The 25,367-nt window shown below is 34.6% G+C and overlaps 1 protein-coding gene across 1 annotated transcript in view; it reads right to left on the bottom strand.

Annotated features, from left to right (window-relative positions):
• The window catches only part of XRCC4 (X-ray repair cross complementing 4), a 260,516-nt gene that overhangs the window by 201,138 nt on the left and 34,011 nt on the right, over positions 1-25,367 (bottom strand). Inside the window, exons 2-3 of the mRNA XM_012802756.2 lie at positions 21,114-21,262; positions 14,850-15,025 (exon numbers count right to left, since the gene is read on the bottom strand). Coding sequence (XP_012658210.1) covers positions 14,850-15,025; positions 21,114-21,252 — 315 coding nt within the window. The 5' untranslated portion in view covers positions 21,253-21,262. The remainder of the gene's footprint in view (positions 1-14,849; positions 15,026-21,113; positions 21,263-25,367) is intronic.

The following is a 25,367-nucleotide window of genomic DNA, read 5'->3' as shown; positions in this document are numbered from 1 at the left end:
AAGATGACAACCATCATAACAGCAGCTTTTACTGAGCATCTACTAAGATGACAACCATCATAACAGCAGCTTTCATTGAGCATCTACTATGAAGATGACAATCATCATAACAGCAGCTTTCATTGAGCATCTACTAAGATGACAACCATCATAACAGCAGCTTTTACTGAGCATCTACTATGTATCTGATATAATGCTAAGAAATTTTGTATATTAATTTTATTTTAAATTCACATCTGCCAAATCAAGTAGATATTAATTATCCACTGTTTAAATCACTGTATCTTTTAATTAACAAAAATTGTATACATTTATTGTGTACAACGTGATGTTTTGAAATAGGCATGCATTGTGGAATGCCAAAATTGAGTTAATAAATATACACATTACTTCATATACTTATTTCTTGAGGTGAGAACACAAAATCTACTCTCAGTGATTTTTTTTTTTTTTTTTTTTGCGCGACAGAGTCTCACTGTGTAGCCCTCGGTAGAGAGCTGTGGTGTCACAGCTCACAGCAACCTCAAATTCTCGGGCTTAAGCAATTCTCTTGTCTCAGCCTCCCAAGTAGCTGGGACTACAGGCACCTGCCACAATGCCCGGCTATTTTTTGTTGCAGGTGTCATTGTTGTTTAGCTGGCCCAGGTTGGGTTTAAACCTGCCACCCTCAGTGTCCATGGATGCTGCCATAACCACTGAGCTACGGGCACCAAGAAAGCCTCTCAGTGATCTTTAAGAATCCATGTTATTAACTACACTGTGTAGTACAACAGATCACTCCTTGAATTTATTCCTCCCATCTAACTGAAATTTTATAACATTTGATCAACATCCTTTTAAGCCCCTTCTTTCCCAGCCTCACCCAAGGTCCTGGTAAACACCATTCTACTCTCTGCTTCTTTGAGTTCAACTTTTTTAGATTCCACATTTAAATTAGATCACATGGCATCTGTCTTTCTGTCCCTGGCTTATTTCACTTTCCATAAACTCTTCCAGGTTCATACATGCTGCCACAAATGACAGTATTTCCTTCCTTTTTAAGGTTGAAAATATTCCATTTCATTTTCTTTATCCATTCATCCATTGATGAACACTTTAGCTGATTCTTTTTAAATTTATTTTAAGAGATGGGGTCTTACTCAGGCTGGCCTTGACCTCCTGAACTCAAGCGATCCTCCTGCCTCAGCCTCACAAGTAGCTGGGAGTATGGAGACTGATTCTATACACCTTTTTTAAGATGATGAAACTAGGGTTCAGATGGGCTCAGGAGGTTGTCAAAAGTAAATGAACAAGTATAATTTGTAGCCAGGATTCAAAGTCAGAGACATCTGACTTCAGACTAAGTACAATTAACCACTTTGTTTAACATCTCACTTCCAGCAAATATCTTTAGTATTCTGTTTTCCTGTAATACAGTTCACAGTCATGACAAAATTAAATCATTTGGATTCTTCCTGTGTCCAAAAGCACAAAGAAAATTTAATCACGTTATATTCAGGCTTCTGAACTTAGCATGGAGGGGAGAGGAGGAAACATAGAGAAATAATAGAAAACATCAACCTTAACTGTGACTTCCAATGATTGTTATATATTTGAAAGCGTGTCACTTTTTAGTTAAATATTGCAAAAGTAGAAGAGACTCTAAGCCTTACTGAACACCTTCTATATGCCAGGTACTATGGTGAGTGCTAGGAATACAATGATAAACAAGAGAGTACAAGTTCTTTCTATCATGGAATTTCATAAAAACCACATAAAAATGAATAATATCATGATTTCTTCCTTTCAAGAAAAATTTTATGATCAATTGTAAGCTTTTTAGAGAAATCCATTTTCTCACTCCAATTCAGAGATTCTTATTATTATCGTCAAATCTAACAGGCTTTTCTGCTAATGACCACAGTCAAAAGCCACAGGGAAAGGTAAGTATGAGATCATATAAACTGTCCACTGCCAATACATGACCTGGGCTTATTACTTGCTTTTCCCCTGACTTTTCCAATTCAGTTTGAAGTAGTTCAGAGAAAGTCCCCTTGCCAAATTGTTTAGTCTCAGAAATCGCACCATTAGATACTTTTTCCTGAAGTTCAGCCTAACTGGCCTTTTGCTTACTTTCATTTCGTAAAACTCTTTTGAGTGTCAATACCAGCTGTTCACTTTCCTTGGAAATTTTCCACTTTTCAAATACAGGCATGACTTTAATTAGGCAAGGCATAAACTAGGACAGCAGAAAGACTGACTGCAAGGAATTAGGTCAGAGTACCAATTTCTGAACAAGTGGAAAGTTCAACAATATCAACATAACTTTTGTTAAAATATGGAGAAAATTCATGAGATGTAAGGGACTGGAGAGTTCAAAAGCTAAGAATAGAGCTCTGCTTCTATTCATGGTCAAGTCATTGCCATAGGAACAACCCTACAATACGTGACAATTATAAACTCGGACAAAATATTCAGAAAAGCGAAAAGACCTAAAGGCACAACAAAGTGAACAAAAGCCGATTGATTCTGGGATAACAAAAGGAATAACACTGAATATGCTTCCCATTTTTATGACTTTTAACCTGGGGGAAAACCAAATCTCTGCCATGCAAAGCAGCTAAAATTTACTAGAAATCAGTAGTCCTACTCCCTTGAAGCATCAAAGGACAGGCTCCTAGGGAAATCACAACATTTGAAAATGAAGGAGCAAATTCTGGAAAGGAAAAAGCAGAGATGAGAGGCACTAAATTCTATGGACAAATTGTTCAAATATCTTTAAAAATTCTATACCAAGGATATGTGAGAAAGACTCCAAGCAGCATTCCTAAAGGTAATAGAACTGACCTGACATTTCAGCTAACACCACTACATGGGAAACAGAATGTGAAGTTGGAATAAAGCCAAATTAAATGACTTAGAAAACAAACAGATTCTCACCCCAAAACTCTATGCTCATCAAATGACTCTAAAGAATCCCCTCTCTATGGTATATCAGTCCCAAAGTCCAGCATAAAACCTAAAGCTCACAACAACAGAACAATTAAAACATACTAAAGAGAAGCCATAATCAAGGGAGCTTCACAGTTTATCTAGCTGTTGAAATTAGCAGACAAGAATTTTTAATAAGCTACCATAACTATGATCAAAATTTAAAAGTAAAATATGATCAGAACCAAGGAAAACCAGGAAATCTCAAGTGAGAATAAAAGCTATAAATAAGAACCAAATGAAAATATTAGTAAAGAAAAAATACAAAATACAAAATTAGAAAACACTAGATTGAAAGGTTCACCTGACTTTCATGTATTATTTTTGAAACTTTTAAGAGTATAAAATTGTTGCAAAATAAAAAGATTTTTATCTTTTAAACGGGTTTTAATTTTTAAATTTTTTTCCTTTTTAAAAAAATTTTATTTCAGGTAATTTGAGGGCCAAATAATCAGGCTACAGTGTTTGCATTTGTTAGGGATAGTCCCTAATGTAGTTGTGCCAGATACCCCCACGTTATCTGCATTAAGTGGGAGGACACCAATCCCGGTCCCGCCTCCCTTCACCTCCTACCTTCTTTCCCTTTCCCACCTTAAAATATGGATGGCAAAACACTCAAAAGCAAAATAAAAAATCTTAATAATTAAATTATTATAAAGCAAAAATGACAGTGTAATAAAAAAATTTAGAGTTTATAACACATGTAAAAGTAAAATGTACAACCACAATAACACAAAATTCACGAAGTGGGAAATGGTAGTAGGGTTCTTAATCCTATCTGTAAAGCAACATATCACTTCAAGATAAACTGTGATTAAAAAAAGATGTATACTATAAACTGTAAAACATACATTAAAGCAAAATAGCATAAAAATGAGTTATAGCTAATAAGCTAACCAAAATGACAAAATGGAACAAAAACACTTACCCTAAAATAAGGAAGAATAAGAGGAACAAGGAAATAAAATAGAAATGAAACAGATAAGATTTTAAAACCACCATTATCAATAATTACATAGATTATACACAGCCTAATCAACACAAATCAAAAGACAGTGATGGCAAATTGGATTTAAAAAGCAAGACCCAATGATACTCTTCCTAAAAAGAACTCTAAAAAAATAGTTAAAAGCAAAAGATTGGAAAAAGACATCACGTACTAGCTCCAACCAAAGGAAAATGTACTATGAAGTATTATGTAGACTTTAGACCAAGGGGCATAATAAAATGAGTGGGTCATTTCATAATTTAAAAAAAAAAAGAGGTCAATTCATCAAGAGGACATGAAAAAATTAATGATTTGTACCTAATTAATGAAGATTCAAAATAAATAAAGCAATAGATGATATTACTTCAAAAATAAGTAAACAAATGCATAATTATCATTACTGATTATACACATTCCCAATTATTAGTTCAAGAAGTAGACAAAAAATAAGAATATGGAAACCTTAAGACTATCAACCAACTTGAACTAACTGACATTTGTAACACAATCTACCCCAAAATAGCAGAATAAATACTTTTTCAAGTGCATACAAAACATTGAACAAAGACCACATTTGGGCCCATAATACATACCCCAATAAATTTTAAAGAATACAGTCCTATAAAGTTTTCTAAAAAGAGTGTAAGTAATTTAAAAGCAAGTAACAGAAATATATCTGGCATATTTGTAAAAAACTGGAAAACTATTAAATTACTAAATAATTTAAGGCTGATTAACCAAAATCAAAAATAAGTGAAACTGAAGATACAACATATGAAAATTTGTACAATATAATTATAGCAGTGCTTGGAAGGAAATTTAGATCCTAAAGCATCCATTTCAGAAAAAAGAAAGCATTCATTTCAAATCAGTATCCTCAGTTTCCACTTTAAAGTGATCAAGATTTACAACTGCAGAGTAGTTAAAGAGATCTGAATCAGGATTTATAAATTCAGAACTAGAGACACTTTGAATCATGTAAATCTATGCTGAGGACAGCTGGCTTATGCTTACTGTCATATTTAGCAGCAACCCTGGCCCCTACCCACTGGATGCCACAGAAACAATCAAAAATGTCTCCAGACATATCCAAATAACCCTGAACAAGCAAAATTTCTCCCAGTTGGGAAAAACTGACCTAAATAAGCAGACGTATCTTCTTCATGAGTGAACACATTTGCTATTATGAAAATGTACATTCTGTAGATCCAGTACATTCCTAATCAAGGTCCCAGTAGACTTGTATGTAGATAGTGACAAATAGATTCTCAAATCTAATTTAAAAATCTAAAGTACATGGAATATCTATGATAAAGAACAAAGTTGAAACATCTATACTACCTAATTTCATGATTTATTATAAGCATAAGCAACAGTTTTTAGATGTCACAGAGGTAAACATACAAAACAATGGAACAAACTAGAGTAGAAAACATACAGAATGTCCCAAAGGTCATCACACATATGGAAAATGAGAAATTATAGCTAAACGTAACTTTATTTACAAAATGTTTAGTACAAAATTTTCACAAAATATTCTCTATGTGTGGCCACTTCTTTGTAAAATGAATGCAAGTATAATTAACTGATTGCTAATGAGTATGAAAAATTGATGAAAAATTCAACAATGGTGTTAAAATGACAGCATATCCATTAGCAAAACATGAACTTCAATCCATACCTTGAACCATATACAAAAATTAACTCAAATGTACCACCGACTCTATATATAAAACCTCAAGATATAAAACTCATATATAAAACCATGGGAGAAAAATCTTTGTGACCTCTCATTAGGTAAAACATTATTGAAAATGATACTAATAATAAGTAATAAGTAATTTTTACTTCCCTAAAATTAAGAATTTCTCCTCTTCTCCCACAAAGTAGTAGGAAGTATTCCCAAGTCACTTCTCTGTTAAGGAATCTGTATCCAGAATATATCATGAACTATAAAAACCTCAGTATGAAAATAAACAACCCAATTAAAAATATAGTGAGGATATCAACAAATATATCTCTAAAGAAGAAATAGAGATGGAAAATAACACCATTAGATACTAGGGAAGTGAAAATTTAAATACAATAAGATATTGTCACACACTCACCAGCATATCTAAAATTAAAAATTTTACCCAAGTGTCAGCAAGGATATGGAGGAACTAAAATTCTTAAACACTGCAGATGAGAGACAAAAAAACTGTTGGTCAGCTTCTAAAAGAGTCAAACATAGGCCTACCATAAAAACTGTTCTATTTCTGTGGATTGTCAGCCAATTAATCAATCACCAAACATGTTTCTGTATAAAGATTTAGACACAAATATTCATTGTAAGCTTATTTGATATTGCCCCAAACTGCAAACAACTCAAATGCTCATCAATAGATGAATTCATAAATAAATTGGGATATATTCAATAAATGAAACACCACTAAGCAGAAAGAAAGAAACAGATTATTGAATCACACAACTACATGGGAGAATCTCAAAATAAATTATGCTGAATAAAAGAAACCAGGCCAAAATCCAGGGAGACAGCACAGTGAAAGGGTAAGAGGGGTTCCTCCCCCAGCCAGGTGCCTCTAGCCAGCAGCAGGACCCCAAGCTCTTCTCCCTCTGGGGAGTGCAGGAGGGACCAGAGAGCCGGCACTCTTACCTACCCATGCCTCCTCCCCTGCACTTCCTCTCTTCCAGGAATCCCAGAAAGTAATTTGACTCAAAGCCGCTTGTAGCCTTCCCCAGAGCAACCAAGAATGTAGCTGAAAAGACCTCTCTAGGCAAGGTTGCTCACTCTCTCCACTTTTGTTCCACAAAGGCTAGAAGTCCTACTTAGAACAATGAGGCAAGAGAAGGAAATCAAGAGTATCCAAATAAAGACGAAAAGTCAAATTATTGCTGTTTGCTGATGACATCATATTATATCTAGTAACCCCCAAAGATTCTGCCAAGAAATGTGTGGAATTGATAAATAAATTCAGGAAAGTCTCAGGTTGCATTCAAATAGACCAACACCAGCCAAGCTCATAATCAAATCAAAGGCCCAATACCTTTCACAATAGTAACCATGAAAATAAAATAATAAGGAATATATTTAACTAAGAAGGTAAAAAATCTTTAGGGAGAGAACTACCAAACACTAAGGAAGGAAACTGAAGAGGATATAAACAGATGGAAAACATGCTCATGAATTGGCAGAATCAGCATTGTTAAAATATCTTTACTACTCAAAGATCTATAGATTCAGCACTATCCCCATTAAAATACCATCATCACTTTTTACAGATCTAGAAAAACTAGTTCAACACTTCATGTAAAAACAGAAAAGACCCCAAATGGGCAAAGCAACCTTCAGCTATGAGAACATATCAGGAAGCATCACTTTACCAGACTTCAAGATATATTACAAGGCTTAGTAACCAAAACAACATGGCACCAGCACCAAAATGGAGACACAAATTTATGGATCAGAACAGAGAAACTAGGTATGAAACCATCCACATGTTGCCATCTGATCCTTGACAAAACAGACAAGAACACACAGCGGGAGAAAGAATCCCTATTCAATAAATGATGCTAGGAAAATGCCATAGCCACATCTAGAAGACTGAAAAAGGGCCTGTACCTCCTACCACTCACAAAATCAGTTCATGGAGGATGACAGATTTAAATCTAAGACATGAAACTATAAGAATTCTGGAAAAACTCTTGTAGATATCAGCCTAGACGAAGAATTTATGAAGTACACCCTAAAGGCAATCACAATAACAACAAAAATTAACAAATGCAACTTGTTTAACTTAAAATGCTGCTACACAGCCAAGGAAACAACAGAGCAAACAGACAATTTACAATTAAAATGGGCACAAAATATTGGGGACAGGTTGGGGATTTATTACCTTGACTGTGGTGACAGTTTCACGAGTATGTGCATGTTTAAAACTTTTTGCAATTGTATACTCTCTATATGCACATTTTATTAGATGTTAGTTGTATCTCAATAAAGTTGTTAAAAACGTACATACTAAAAGACTTAGACAAGAATGTACAAGGCTGCTTTATTCATATTAGCCCACACATAGAATCCACCCACATGCCACCAAAAAAGGAACACAGTATAGTGGAACACTACTCACAAATCCAGAGGAATGGACTGTAGATACACTACACTATGACGACTCTCAGAAACGCTGTACTATGCAAACAAAGTTACATGCAAGGGTAATTCTATTTATATAAAATTCTAAAAGTAGTAAAGCTAGTCTACAGTGATAGAAAGCAATCCAGCAGCTGCTGGGGGCCTAAAAGGGGACAGGGCTGGGGGATAAAAAGAGGGAGCTGCAGAATTACTACAAAAAAGCATTAAAAACTGTCCTGAGTGATAAAAATTGTACACTTACCATAGATCCATTTTATTATATGTACACAATCCTAAAGTAAAATATGTATTTAAAAAAATCTGTGTTGGGGTTCACAAGACAGGTTTAGATTCTACTTTAATTAACATACTATCAACATTTTGCTGTGTATAATGTGTACTTTTCTGCTGAAATTTTTGAGGGAAAAATAAGGATGCACATCATACTTGGGTAGTATGGCCCAGGAGCACGGGGCCCAGCCAGCCAATCAGGGCTGCCTTGCCCTACCACCTGGGCCAACAAGTATAGGCCAAAGGCTTATATGCCTCTGGCCAAAAAAGCTGTTTGAGAGAGAGCAGTGAAAAGACTTTGTGCAGGCATATTTGTGAGAAACTGTGGCAGAATCCCATATGGCTGGGTTAGCTGTGGGCATAAAACCCCCCTGACCTAAGGTCAGCCTGGTCAGCTGTGGGTGTAAAAACCCTCTGACTTAAGGCCCACATGGGAATGGAAGCTTGCAAACAAGTTTTCTGTATGTCTTAGAAATTTCTTAATTATGCCTTGTTTAAAATTGAAGTAACTGCATCCAAACAGTGAGGGCAGCAGGGTGGGTATTCAATCTAGCTTGTTCCCCCATAGCCGCAGGCTTCATCAAATAAGAATAAAGAAGTAATGGCCAACAACATGTTCTCCATTATATTAAAGGGATTATGTTAAAAAGAACTATGTTAGATGAAGAGATATCAGTTAAACTGTGAATTTCTAGGGGGGAGCTGCTCACAGATACTCACAAGATGTTTATTCATGAGATGGATTATGGATTGTAATGAATATTAATGAAATCATTGGTGTACAGTAGGCCTGTGCAAAGGGATTATAATGAATATTAATGAGGTACAGTGCACATGTACACAATGGACTATATAAGCCAGGAGAGAAAGAAATAAACTTGTCACATGCCTGAGGGAGCTGTGAACCCCTTTATTTAAATATACAATTTCAATATGCAGATTTATGCTCCCACAGCACCGCTTCTCCGTGAGACTTTAACGGCAACACATAAGGCCCAACATAGTTCAAGTCCAAGAGGATACAGGATATGGGGGAGCAGGAGGAGTGACCTCTGCCAAGCACTGCAATCAGAAAAGGGGACACTGGTGGGGTTGGCAGAGCTGGTCGGGGGAGTGTGAGGGGCTACGCCCAAGGCCCCAGCTATGCACAAAGAGGAGTGGAAGCCCCAAGAAGGCCCTAGGGACGTACCTGGCTTCCCTGGGCTGAGCAGACACAGAACCTCCCACCCCACAGGCCACACACGTGGCCGCCACAGGCCCTGATGTAGCAAGAACAGAAGGGCTCCCAGAAAAGGGAAGGGCACCTTCACAGAGCCGGCAGTTGCAGGAGGAGGGGGCAACCTTCACACTTACTGGGGGGGTGTTAGCTTTCCCAAGATGTGTCTCTCCCAACCATGAGGCAGCCACTATCTTGAGGGGTAATTTTTTGGAAGTTTGGGCCCAAAACATGGGTGTACATTATACACATGAGCACATTTTACATGGCAAGTGGGACCTTTGTTTTCCTTAGTGACTCACTTGTATTTTCAATATCTATTTTTCACATGTACTATAAACAGTGACAGTATCAGGTATACTGTTTTGTTTTGTGTGTGTGTTTGTTTGTTTTTTTTTTTGAGACAGAATCTCACTATGTCACCCTTGGTAGAATGCCGTGGCGTCACAGCTCACAGCAACTTCAAACTCTTGGGCTTAAGCAATTCTCTTGACTCAGCCTCCCAAAATATCAAGTATACTTGATGAACTGTGAAAATACATGTTAATGTAGCTTAACTGAAAAGTAATAAGCAAATGTTAATATTATTAACACTCAAATGTCCTTTTGGCTTTTGTTCTTACAGTAACGAGTTTCTTTCCTGGAGTAACAGTTTCTAATCTGGAGTAACACAAAAGTTAAGATAGAATAACTATAAGATTTTTCTTAAAGAAGAAAATATTTGAAATCAAAGCAGAGCAATAAGAAGCAAAATAAGAATTAATACTTCTGTTTTTTAAAAAATAGTATTTCTAGGCCAGGTGCAGTGGCTTATGCCTGTATCCTAGCACTGTGGAGGCCAATGCAGTTGGATCATCTCAGGAGTTGGAGACTAGCTTGAGCAACAGGGAGATACCATCTCTACTTAAAAAAAAATAGAAAAACTAGCCAGGCAATGTTCTGGTGCCTGTAGATCCAGCTACTTGGGAGGTGGAGGCTGCTGTGAGCTAGGAGGCCATGGCACTCTACTCTGGGCACAGAGTAACACTCTGTCTCAAAAAAAGAAAAAAAATAGCAATTCTAAATTTTCTTCTATGGCTTAACTAGAAAATATGTACTTTAAACAGGATTTCTGTAACACTTCTATTACTGTTTAGCTTTCACATTCCAGAATTGTCAGGAAATTATAAAGTGTTTAATACAACAGCACATACACACAAATACTTTTACCATAGAAATAAAGAATACTATGGTTTTCTTCTTGGGCATTCAAACAACACATTTGTAACCTCTACTCCCACAAACCTGAAAATTATTACAATTTTGACAAAGTCTTTGGCAGAGTACCACATAAATGCTCCAATTCTGATATTTCATCTGGAAATGGCCCTTTCAATTCAAGAGTCCCTCAAACCACAGGGACACATGGCAATAATATAGGATTCTGGAGTGCTATTTTTAAAAACAACTTTGGTTGTTTCTTTTGGCTAATCCATTTTACCTCATTTTCATATATCTGAGAAATGTAAGTAATATAGAAAGTCTGTCTGAATTTAGAATGCTTATCCACCATAAAAATAAATGAAAGTTACAAAATATAGTAAGATACAGACTAGGATGTATCTTACCACATGCTGTAACTTTTTTTAAACTAAAATATGACTGAAATACTTATTTGCAAGAAAATCCTAGAGCAGTGGTTCTCAACCTTCCTAATGGTATGACCCTTTAATGTAGTTCTTGTGAGTCATGACTCACAGGTTGAGAGCCACTGTCCTAGAGAAATATGCTTGCAACACTAAAAGTAAATCCTTCTGAATGATAAATATTTCCATCTTCCCTGAATATTAAATGCAAAGATTGCTAGTTTTCCCTCAATATCCATCTTCTGCTTTTTACACAGTAATGGAAACTTCTAAGAACAGGACTTGGACGAAAAACACATTTCACAGGTTCCCTTGCAGCTAGACCAAGCCATGTGACTAAGTTCTGGTCAATGAACAAAAGGACTGTATGCAATTTTGGAGAGATGGACTTAAATTAAAGGCACATGCTCTTTACTTTCTCTTTAACCTAGTCCTGTTGCCTGAAACAGGTCTAAACTGCCTAAACATAATTATGAAGCTAGAGCAGCCATCTTGGACCAAACTACTTATTACAAATGACAAAGCAATATGATCAAAGAAGCCTAAGCCTACGACATCATAAAGTCATCATGTTAACCCAGGACTGCCTGTTTGAGTTTTTATATCAGAGAAAATTGAATCTTCATGCTGTTTAAGTAGTCAGAGAAACAAAAGGAAAAGTTATAGAATTCAGACTTTGTACTAATTCTACTAAAGACCTATAGTCAATATTAGTGTTTTTATGTACCCACTGTATTTACAAACATACATAACATATTATATATACATATACGTATATGTGTAAATATGTATGTGTGTGTGTATACATATATATATATCGAGAGAGATTTTAATTTTCCTTCAAACTTCATGGCTTCCTTCATTAGGCCTATTTTTTAATATATAAAACCACCATGTGTTAAATGATCTAGAATGAATCCAAGAAATCACATTAAAATTTTACAGATAAATAATTTTTGCAAATTAAAAAACAGAATCATCAGCAAGTTGAAGTTATTAATAAATGATTAGCTCAAGGTCATTCTTACCAAAAATAATTGTTTTTCTGTGACTTAACAATGAAATTTTTTCGAAGGAAACAGAGCAAGATAAGAAAGCAAAAAAAAAAAAGAGTAAGAATACATTATTCACTAAGATGCAGTTAGCATGACAAAGTATATACTGCAAACTCAGGATGAATTATGAAAAGTGGAAGGAACCAGTGACATAAAATATATGAATGATCTCCCAAGTGACAGTCCTTGTGGGGAAAAGATAAGGAATCCAAAGGCTGGCATAGAGTACACTACGGGCCACAGTGATCTACTGCCAACTGAAGAGCACTGGGGCCAGAAGGGCCACGGTGGTTCTTACTGTATCGAGAAAAGGAGTTCCTGTGTAGCTGGTTGTCCAACATCTATTCCAATGGGAATTAAGCTAAAATAGAAACATATGTTATCTAAAAAGAAAAGCCAATTAGACTATAAGTGAAATTTTGGAAGTATGAACTCAAAAGCAAGCTCACAGAGACTGTGGACCCACTTCTCACAAAAATTGAGCATAAATATTGACAAATAAGTTATACTTTAAAAATACGTTATTGTATTAGAAATGGACAATTATTACATTCAGACAAAATGTGAGACAGTAATTATAAAATGTCAAGTCCTTTTAAATACAAAACTTAGTGGTTACTTGCTTTAGAAAAAGGAATGAAAAGGAAAACTTGTTATAAATGCAAATGTCAAACAATTCTTAGAGGAGTTGATATCCAAAATGTTCAAATTGAGCAGTAATTTCCAACATACAATTAGACACATAAAATTTCTTGAATTGGGAAATGGGTATGTACTCTTAAAGATGTATGTTTTGGTAGCAAGTGTACTTAGAAACACAAAATATTCTTTGTTGTAGGACAGTAACTTTATGTTAAGAAACAACAGCATTCGGTACACTCTTTGAGTTGAATCTATGTTCATTCTTATCTTTTCTTCTAAATTTAGGAGATCACTTTTGGCAACAATCAGATGTCTGTGTCATCAAGAAAAGGCTTACAAACTCCTTTCAATTTTTAGGTCATCCAAGTACAATTAGCCTTAAAAATACTCTGCCACGTTTCCAACTGTCTACAGATTTTGCCAGCAGATAAATTTGTAAGATATTGTCACTCCGAAATCAGTTTGCAAAAGCAATCCGGAATACTGGAGTATTCCCACGACACTTGAGCCAAATGAACTTGTGATTTTTCAGCTACATTCATCCATAAGGCTGACTATAGCACAGAAAGTTTTACCTCATTTAAATATCCAAAAATATCTCTCAAGTAAACCAAGCCAGAAATAAACTTCTTGTCAAACTGTTCTGAGAGTAGCCTTTCTTTTTCTCCTAAATAAAATTAATTAAATTTGTTTAGGAGAAAATTAATTAAATTAGGAGATAGCTAAAAACTGCAATGTAGTGATTCAAGGTATATCCTGTAAGGAACCAACACACTTCTGCATTGCCGAGAATATTTTGGCTGTTTCCATTTCTTAAGAAAACTTGTTGAAAATGTAGTACTGGTTGAAAATATAGTCCAAGGTGCTGGCTCTGATAAACTTTATTACTCTGGTGGGCAAGAAATCTTTCAGGATTATTGTTAGTCTTTGATGCCAATATATGCCGAGCCAATTGTAAAAGACATCAATCATAAAGACTTGAAGTTCTTTCTTCACAGAAGCAGGAAACCCAGATGTATGGCCAACCATTGTAAGTACTCCATCCATGCTCACTGCACCAAGCCCCCTTTTTCACTATGTCAAAGATATCAAAGGCCTTTCAGCTTTCCAAAAGGTACCTCACATAACCTCACTGTTATGCATCAGTGTATACAAAACAGATGGAAATCAGAAACTGGCTGCAAAAACTAACACTAGCTGTTACATACAAACACTTGTTGAAGGGGAAGTGGCATTACTCCCAATCTGACAATGATCTGCTTCCAAATATTAGAAGAAATAACAATTCTGTAGTATATTATATCACTTGTCATAAATAACAAAATTTTTATTGCCCTTTCCAACCTTCTTACTGAAACTACTTTAAATGATCATTTTAAGTAGCTTATCATATTGAAACTTACATATAGTGACAGCTAATTAGGAAAAGTATGTATCTTTTAATAGAAATTACTGAAGCCAGGTTCTCTGTATTGTTCTTTCTATGATAATATATATTTGAAAATAATGATTATATTTGTTTCTTCCAATGTTTCTCTAATTGATAAAATTTCTATAATAATTCTAAGTTAATGAGGTTGTCTTAAAAGAAATTTTAAACTCAATATAGCTCTAAAACAAATTCTTAATAAGCTGTAAGCTTAATGTAGTAAAGATTTCCATCAGATACTACAAATCTCATATCTGATTGATAAACCACTGGTAAAAACCAAATTCAATATCTAATAAACTTAGGTAAAATATACAAATAGCATGAGACTTTGTGATAAACAAACCAACTCCCTTGATCTCTTTATTTTTTTAGTGTACACCATGTTCTTAACCTCTCCTTCTTTTAAATATTTGGATATTACTTAAATTTAGATAATTCTTCAATAAGTGTGCTGATATTTTACCACTAATAACATTGTGGAATATTTTTACTTACTGAAACATCTTTCAGGTTTTTCTCAAGGGAGAAATGACTAGATTCTTTAGAAAAATTAAACTTGTATTCATCAGCTGGTCCTGCTGGGGACACCAAGGCTTTTCTCAGTTCATCGACATATTTCTCTTTTTCCATTGCCATGTCATCAGCTTCTTGGGAAATCTCCAATTCAGAAACTGGGAAACATCAAAAAAAGTTTTCAAATGAACAATTACTAAACTTGAGTAAACAGCTGTTTACCTGTTAGTACCAATTTATTACATATAACAGAAATTTAAACAAAAAACAAAATCAATTCCAGCACTACACACTTTTAACTCAAATCGTATCTTTTAAATGAACTAGCTATTTTTGAGAAATGTATTAATTTAGTCTCACATCTCGTGTGAAAAGCATTAGACTCCTGGCATTCTTTTTGTGTTCTCAGATGAAATACATGCATTGTCAATTACCACAGAAACTACAACTTGGTCTACCCACTCTTACGTTATCGCAGATAAACTGTTTCCTATAATAATTAACAAGCTCATTATTGTACATCTTTATTCCTTGCCTCAAAGATTCTCTAGTCTATAGTCTCTATAGTCTATATCTCATCCATATCAGGAAAGTCAAATTAAAGCAAAAGTAGAGTTCATTCTTCTTATCTCATGTGGAGGAGGAAGGAAGGCGATGAGGAAGGAATGGGAAGGGAATTTACAAGAAAGGCAAGTGTCTCCCCGAAGGCACACACTGCTACAGACCTGGCTTCCTATTTTCTCAGCTAGCTATCTATAAAGCTGATATTTTACCCATCACTGGTGTTTTATTTCAATAGTTATATTTTCAATTCTAGATATTCTCTTTGTTCTTTTAGTGTAAACCATGTTCTTACCCTCTCTTTCTTTTACATATTTGGATATTTTAAACATATTTCAGTTTGGTCTTTATATGTGTTTCCTGGAATAGCATTCTGTTCCTTAAATATTATTTCTGTTTCTTCTATCTGCTAACGTATTCTTGTTCTGCTTTTTTTCCATTTTATGCTTTTATTCCTTTTTATGTAATATTTGAGCATGGCTCTCCTCTAGCCACAATGACAAGTGCCTTGGGCAAAAGAGATCTCAAATTTAGGTTGTTGGCTTGCCTTTCTCAGAGTCCATACAAGTTCTACCAGTACTAGACCAGTTTTAAAAGTTAATTTCTTAACTTGGTTTTTACATTTAAGGCAAAGTGTTTAATTTTAAAACTCCTAACCATATACAACAGAGGCAGAGGTTCTGATTTTTGTTAAAATCTATATTCACTCATAGTTCTCAGAGACTGGCCTAATTTTATGCTGCATAGCCAGGAAGTAGTTTTTAAAAGATGATTTATTAACAGGAGATTCCTTCCAGGTTCCTGCATATAGAGAGCTCAGATGCAATTCCTTAGGCCCGCAGCCTCCTCATGCCACCCCTACTCAGGCATTAGACCCACAGTCATCTAGACATACCTACTTCAGGTATTCCATGAATCTACATGGAATTAGCTCCCATCAAGCACTTTGGTTTCCTGATACCTCTTCAAACATGGCATCGGAAGTTTTCCCTTTCTTATATGCAAAAGTGGCACTGAATCTGTGTATCTGTTTCTAAAATTATAAGATTTAATCTAACATTTGTTTGAATATGCATATGAAATGGGTGGTTTCCTGTGTCAATTCAGGCTATCCCCATGATGAAAGACCCATAGGGTGCTATAATTTTATATTTATACACTACATGTACCTAATTTATTTCCCACAAAACTGAAAAACAGATATTTTCATTTTGTAAAAGAGAAAATTGAGCCTGAGAGATCAAGGCACAGTTTACTGTCTCGTAGCAGGTAAGCAGAAAAGCTGGGATCATACTTGTATCTCTCTGGTTGCATTATTTTGAGGTGAGACAGAGAGCTGAGACATGGGATGAATTAATGCTTTCCATGATTTTGAAAAACACATCAGTACAAAATATTACAGAATATAAAAAATATTGATTAGGGGATCCCTGAAACTATAAAACACCTTTTCATAACTTTGGTCTATATGCTACTGAGTGTCTGGAGGATCCACCACAGGCAATGAAAAGGGAGTCTTGAAATGTATCTATATATTCTACAATGTGGATAATAAGTTCTGATTATGAAACGTAATTCCTGTATTTCATATAAACTTTGAAAAGAAGAATTAAAATGCCTTATATTCCTATACGATGCCACAGCTTCTAAAACACTTTCACACACTTTCTCCCTCAGAAGCAGATGCATAGTTAAGATAATCATCACCATCAAATCGATCTACCTCTCAGACACCCTATTTGAATACTCTTCTGAATAAACAAAAATAAGACAAATGTTTCCTTTTTAAGGAATAATTTTGTATAGTGTGTTTGGATTATTTTAAAAAGCAAATGCCTAACCTTATCTAGTACCTAGAGGGAATAATCAATTCACAGAGAAGCAGAAAATAAATCTGTAGAAGTCATCTTTAACGCAGCTACAGGAAACACAAGAAAACAGAACATCTTTAGATCTAGTTACAGGTCTCCATCTAGTTAAAAGGTATCCTAAATTTCATTAAAATGAAAGAATTTCATTAAAATGAAATTAAAACATTTAGTTAAAGGTATCCTAAATTTCATTAAAATGAAAGATACCTATCTTAAAATGTTTAATAGACTCTATTAATTAAATTCATTCATTCAAAAACATTTAATGAGCATGTACTATGTATGTGCCAGACATTATTATAGAGCTACAACAATTAGACAAATAAAAGTCCCAGTTTTCCAGAGCTTACATTTAAGCCATGAGAAATAAAGCTTTAGTTATCCTCAGATTATCATCTTACATGTCCTTTTAAGTTTCTCCTCCTATACATATTGTGCTGATTATGGAATATTTAATTTTTGAGAGAGAAAAATATGAAAGGAAATGATTTTTCTATTCACACTTCCCCTTTAAGAAGTACATAAAAAAGGTACTAATTAAAAAAATTTCCTTGAACTATTTCCTATAAAAGGAACTGTGAAAATCTGACCACCTGTTTAGAACTTCAATCCTGAAAAGACAACTTGGTCATTGCTAGTTTTGAATTCTGTGCTAAGAACATCTGGAAAAAGAACAGCTGTAAGCATTCAATACTCTAAAACTTCAGTGAATAGGAATAAAAGCAGTGGAAATAATAAAATTCAGCAAGAATGCAGCTGAACCACATAATAAGGCATAAAACATGAGCAGGGCAACATGACCAAAAACAAGGAACTCTTCTCAGACGGGCAGGAGCCATGAGAGCATAACTTTTCCGCTGTTTGTAGGTAAATGGAGCTATGAGGAAGGAAAGGAAGCCTGTGTGCAGTTAACCAAAGGAACGCATCCAGAGCACGTGCTGGATCTCAGAAAACTACAGCCTCACTGGACTTGTAAAAGTCTAGATAGGATCACTTCAGAAGCCGCCTCTACCACTTCATTTATGGAAACTCCTTTTCCTACTGAGGTCTTGTCACTATTTCCATATCAGTCACCCAATATTTCATGTTTAGGAAAATTATAAGTAGATCCAATTATTTGATAATAAAATAATCCATAAAGTTTTATTTATGCTCCAATAAACTTCAAACCACTCCAAAGATGGGTTATTTGCATTTCTTACTGCTGAAGAAATTTTTATAAAAGTCAGAGTCATTGATCATTAACCTGCTTTGCAACTTAGCCCTTTGATAAAAGCCTGTTTAATAATGAAGTGATGACAGGCCACATAATAATTAGACCTCAAAAACATTCATTAGATAAAACATTACTAATGGAAAAGAAATCAGTGAGCTTAGTGTGGGGGAGATTAAAAGAAACCCCACATCCTCTTAATTTCATTCAAAGGAAAAGAGAAAAAAATTATCCAAATTGAAGGTTACAGCAATCAAATAGTTGAACAAAAAACAGGATGAGGTATAGGAAGGAAATCCAGTTTCATGTTTTAATTATTTAATTGTTTCAATGTTCTTCATCATATTATTGTCTATAAATAAAGTACCAAATCACATTTATGGAATAAGCCTTAACTAAATGTAGTAACAATGTTATTTTATTTCATTTCGGATTTTGTCCCTAAAATTTAAACAAGAAAGCTGAAATGAATAATGAAAGGCATAAAGTATAAGTGAGATTTAATACTTTATTAGGTAACTTTGAAGATTAAATGACCACATAGTCCACTATAAAATTTTCTGTTTACAAGAAAGCCTGTCCAATACAGGGAGCCAAAATGTTAATAATCCCTCAGAGAACACAAAAGTTTGATATCATGTTTTCGTCACACTGAATTCCAGTAGCTATAAAACACATGACAGCATATATTGAATTTATGATCAATGTCAATAATAAATAGACATAAAACTAGAGTTTTTATTCAAAAATATTTTAACTCTAAAATGTACAACTCGTTTTCTTGTTTTGCCAGGCAGTTTTATATATTTGAGACACCCTTTCATTTCTTCAATCAAAAAGTATTCATTGAGTATGTATATACTAAGCACTGGTCTAGATAACTACATAGAATGGTTGACAAGGAATGTCCTACTCTCAAGGTAGATCTATATTTTCTAGAGAAAATAATATTCATCTTAATAATAGTAAGAACAGTAAGGACAATTTGTATGATATAAACCAAATGTTCCATAAATATAAAGTTAATTTAATTTTCAGCTAAACTAAGAGTTAAGGGTTAATCAGAGTATTCTTTTTCCCTTTACTTAATGATAAAAAAAAATTCAAACAATATATCATCATCGCTCTTTGCCTTAGTAAATGAGATTACATTAGAATTTAATCTCTTCCTTTGATAATAAAGGCTCTTGAAGCACCCCGAGGTCTTTTGTCTCATAATAACATCACATTATATACAGAACATTGCATCTGCCAATTAGAAATATATGAGTTATAAATACAGTATTCCTTACACACAAGCAACCACTTCACCTAAGACCTGTTTTCCCCAGCTCTGCTCCTCTTCTCCCCCAGCTGACCGGCTTTAATTTACTGCCATAGTCTTTAGCCCTGCACACTGTCTTCACCCCAGAACAAGAACTGTCAACTTGGTGCATCTTCTCTGGTCATACACAGCACTGATCTTACAAATCCCCCCTAGCACTGTACTGCAACACCCGACAATTGACAAGTTAAACAGATACTATAATAAGTATTACAAACATTATCCTTAACTTTTTTTTATTTTAAAGTAATCCCTGTATCAATGTGCCTTATTTTACATCATAAAAGACAAATTTAAAAAAAAAACACACAACACAAGTATAAATTTGGTTTGACTGTGTTATATACTAAAATTTGTAACATTCAAGAAAGAATCAAAATTTCACAATGTATTATAATTTTAAAGATGATATAATAAATATAGTAGTAAATTCCAGGGAAATATTTCATAAGTTAATAGAAGGTACAGGTGGTAGGCATATTACTATGAAAAATTATTTTACCATAAACATCATTCACAACATAACTCCAGAAATTATGTTTCTTAGTTCATAATTATAGAAATAGTTCTTTAAATCTTCAACAAAATACTTTAGAAGACTATTAAAACTTTGCTATATGAGTAAAACACAATGCTAATTTTTTATCTTTTTATCTACCACATTCCACACATGATTTGAGGGTCATTTGCATTTTTAAAAGATTATCAGACAGATTAAAAAAATCAAAAGTCTATTTCATAAAGTCATAGCTAAAATCCTAAATGGGTTTGAACCTTGCATTACAAAGCCAGAGATTATGGTTCTGGTTTGTCACATATGTAATACATGTTCATTGGGAAATAATTCAAACAGAAAGGGTCCAAAATAAACAGAGGACCAGCAGCACCCCACACCCCAAAACCAACACCAACCCTGTGACCCACCCAACCCTCTTCCTCTGCCTCCCTCTACCTTTCCTGAGGTCTCGAGAGAGGGAGATATAGTACGTACTATTTATGTTTCCATAAAAAGATCATTCTATTAGAAAATTCTAACCAAGTACTACTACTAAGACCCAAACAGTAGCCAAAACTGGCTGGGGCATGAGCTTGTTTTTCTATTAATATCAATTGTAAATAATAGCATTAAATAATACAAATCTATATATAAATTACACAGCAAAAAATAAGTAAAAGTTATATTAGTTCTACCCAATGTATACTGAAAGAGATAGTCCCAAGCAGTGAAGAACAGCACCTTTAAATTTTACTTTTAAAAACTTTGTTTTTAATATTACCTGTCCCAATCCATGCTGAATGCCCATCGGTAAGTGTAATAAGAAAACCAGACTCTAGAGTTTTCTCCCAAGATATTTGTAGAAAATGAATTATGTTGGGTTCAGAAGAAAGACAGATTCTGCTGACTTTTCTTTCCATTTCTTGATACCTATAATGGAAAAATAAAATTAATATTTTCACAAGAAACTCAACTCAAATAATGTTATTTTCAGTACTGGTCTTTCAGTACTAACACCAAGGAAATAAGAAAATAAGTAAAACAAAAATACTGTATAATAAATACAGTCAACCATTAAATTTAGTAAATCATAGTTTTGTTCAATATTGATTCATAACTTTTACAAATGAAAAAAACAGGCGCCCATAAATGGAAATGATTTCTCCAAGTAAGGAAGAGGAATAAAAATCACCATCTCAACAATATGCAGAGGAAATGTTACTCTTGACTTTTCCACAAGAGTCAATAGCCTCTTTCTCTACTACAAAAGAAATAGTTGCAAGAACCTGTGTAAGTGACCTGGCAGTGATAGCAGGACCGAAATGTGACTGCAATTTATAAGAATCAATTTCACCAAGTATCTTAGTACCTGTCTGGAAAAAGACTTATGTGAAATGAGAAAGGACAGTAAGCACAAAGCATAGGAAAAGAAAATCTCAGAACCCAACTGATGGCAATACCCAGTCATGCTGTCTCTCAGAAAGGGACGTCCAGGCTCAATGACTCACTCTGTCCACTGAGGCAAGAGCGCCCTGTAATAGAGATGGGTTATATCAGATGATCGCAGCCTAAAGCCAATCAACTTTTTTTTTTTTTGAGGCAGAGTCTCACTATGTCATCCTAGGTAGTGCCATGGCATCACAGCTCACAGCAACCTCAATGTCTTGTGCATAAGCGATTCTCTTGCCTCAGTCTCCCAAGGAGATGGGACTACAGGCACCCGTCACAACACCCAGCTATTTTTTGGTTGCAGTTGTCATTGTTGTTTGGCAGACCCAGGCTGGATTCAAACCCACCAGCTCCGGTGTATATGGCTGGCACCCTAGCCACTGAGCTACAGGCACCCAGCCTCTATCAACTTTTTTTACACTTTAAAAATATGTATTGAAATTCACATACAGGCAAAAAACCAAAAAACACATGAACCATACAACTTGATGATTACAACTAAACAAATCTATATAAGTAGTACCTAGATCAAGAAGCAGAACATTACCACGCCAGAACTCACAGTCCCTCCCTTCCATCACTCCCTCTCCAAATAACCACAATCCTGTCTCTAACAGAGATTAGAGTTCGGGGCGTTTTTGTACTTTACATAAATATAATCATACAGCATGTCTTGTTTTGTGTCTGGCTTCTTTTGCTCCACATTATGTTTAAGAGATTCATCCATATTGCATCTTAAAGTTGTAGATGATTACGAGGTTATACAGTCTTACGTTTAGAGAATATAATATAATTTCTTTATCCATTCTCCTAGTAAAAGGCATTTGAATACCTTCAAGGTTTGACTATTACAAACAAGGCTGCCATACACATTCCAGCAAATAGCTATTCCTTTCCGTTGAGTATATGCCTATGAGTGGAGCTGCTGGATTATATGACATGTTCAGTTTGGGTACTACACAGCACCAACTGATTTTCTTTTCTTTTTTTTTTTTTTTTTAATCATTATAGCTCATGACAACCTCAAACTCCCAGGCTCAAGTGATCCTCCTCTCTTAAGCCCCCCAAGGAGCTGGGACCAGAGTTGTACACTACCAACTGCCACATCCAACTAATTTTTCTATTTTTGGTAGAGACAGGGTTCAACTGTATTGCAAAGGCTCATCTTGAACAACTGGGCTCAAATGATCTTCCCGCCTCAGCCTTCCAAAGTGCTGGGATTATAGGCCTGTGCTACTGTGCCTGGAAATTTTTGTAAAACACTGCACCAATTTACAATTAAGAATTGGTGTATGAGAATTCTGATTACACACCCTTGCGAACATTTTCCATCTTTTGCATTTTAGCTGTTCTGGTTGATAAGTTGTGTTATGACACTGTGATTGTAATTCACAAATAAGTATTGGATGTTGAGTCCTTTTCATACAGTAATTCTTAGACATTTGAATATCCTGTTTTGTAGAATGTCTGTTCAATCTTGTCAAAGCTTTTATTTAATTGTCATGTTCTTACTGTTGATCTGTTGTTTGGCGTTTTTTATTTATTCTCAGTACGAGTCCTTGTTTATGTACTCTATCTTCTCCCACTCTGAGTTACCTTTTCACACTCATAATGGTCTGTTTAGATGAAAATAAGTACAATTTACCAAATCTTTTATGTTGTAGTTAGTACTTTTTGATTCATGCTTAGATTCTCTTTGGTCACTAAGATGTTTTCCCATGTTATCTAAGAGCTTTATAATCATATCTCTCACATTTAGATCTCTAATCGATCTGGAATTAATTGTGTCTCATGTCAGGTAGGGTTCAAGACATATTTTTCCACATGGATATTTAACTGAACCAGTGCTACTTATAAAAGACCATCCCTTCCCAGTGGCAATGCAGTATTTCCTTTGTCATAAGCCATGTGACCAGATATGTGTGGGTCTCTATCTACATTCTTTAGTCAGTCACATTAATCACTGTCTAGTAATACACCAATCCATTACAATCTTAATTACTATAGTTTTACAATAAGTCTTCATAACTGATATTGTAAACCTCCTATTTTTGTTTTTCTTCAGCATTGCTTGGTTAATCTTAGTCATTTGTATTTCCATATAAACTTTAAAAAGAGACTGTCAATTTCTCCAAAAGCACCTGACAGTTTTCCAATTTTTAGCCTTCACATTAAGGATGACACATCTCTTGATTATTTAGGCCTGATTTCTCTCATTACTGTTTTGGTTTTGCGAGTACAGGTCTTGTACTTCTTCTGCTATGTTTGCTTTTAGGCATTTGCAAGTAAATTTCTAAATAATCCAAATTAACTCCCTTATGCTGATTTCAGGTTTCCTACATAATTGGTTCATACTTACATCTTGCTGCACAGACATTTTACATAGACAAAAAAGGCAGATCTGAACAACAACAAAAAAAATTCCTTCCCTCAGAAAAATTTTGCAGGTGGCAATAGCCATTTGCCTTTTCGATTTTGACTATCCAATCTTGACTGAAAAATCCTAAATCCTACAGAGAAAAGGAAAAAAAAATTGTCTTCATGAAACTGATATCAGACAATTGAAAGACTTCTTGGTTACCTGGATACAACATCATCCTATAAAACATGTTTGAAGGTTGTGTGTAATTGATATTTAAACAAAATATTCATAGATAGTTAATTATCCTTTGTCCCAGTAAAGTCAATAGGATCTAGCCTGCAAATGTCAAAATCAAATACTAAGAAGTGAAAACTATTTAAACAGAAGCACCATTTCTCAGACTCCACTAAACAATAAAACAAAATAATCTCCTTGCCAATAAAATTTCACCATGCAGAAACATCTGGAAGAAATATCTCTATCTTATCATAAAACATATTTTTTACTCCACACAAAAAGAACACAAGAAAAATTAAGAGTATACAATGTACTGTTAAAAATTAGGGCTATAAGGGAGTCAGATCCAAGACAGTCATTATCATCCATTTGTTAAATACTTTGTAATTGAAAAAGAACTTTATTATTACTTCAACAAACAATGAAAATCTACATAAAATAAATATTTTAAAAACTAATCTCACCCACTCAAAAACAACTATGTTCATTTGCCCACTTTCCCTCCACATCCTTATCTACAGACACAAATAATGACTAAATGCCTTATTATAAATTAAATACCACTTTGTGTTCTATGTTAGATGTACTATATGGAAAAAAGCCTTTTTTCATAGTTACAGAGTGATATAACTAGCATTTAGTGACTAAATAATTCATAAAATGCCATAATTAAAGTATGCTGACACAGATCAGCTTCCTAATCTTCACCAGAACCCTACAAATATAGCAAGTATTGGCACCCTCATCACATGAATGAAAGACTGAGGTGAAGTTCAATATTTAAGACCACACACCTGATCAGTGCTGGTGCAATGACTCTATAATCTACCACCTGCTCTTTCACCACAACACTTAGCCTGCCATTAGGAATGCAGGCATCTAGCAGGACTTAAGTTAAGAAACTCAGATCCCGGCTCGGCACCTATAGCTCAACTGGCTAAGGCGCCAGCCACGTACACCTAAGGTGGCGGGTTCGAATCCCCAGCC

This window comes from Otolemur garnettii, unplaced genomic scaffold (genome assembly GCF_000181295.1).
Source record: "Otolemur garnettii isolate 467f Iridium unplaced genomic scaffold, OtoGar3 scaffold00017, whole genome shotgun sequence".
In the NCBI taxonomy this organism is placed as follows: domain Eukaryota; kingdom Metazoa; phylum Chordata; class Mammalia; order Primates; family Galagidae; genus Otolemur; species Otolemur garnettii.
This window is presented reverse-complemented; position numbering and strand designations above follow the sequence as displayed.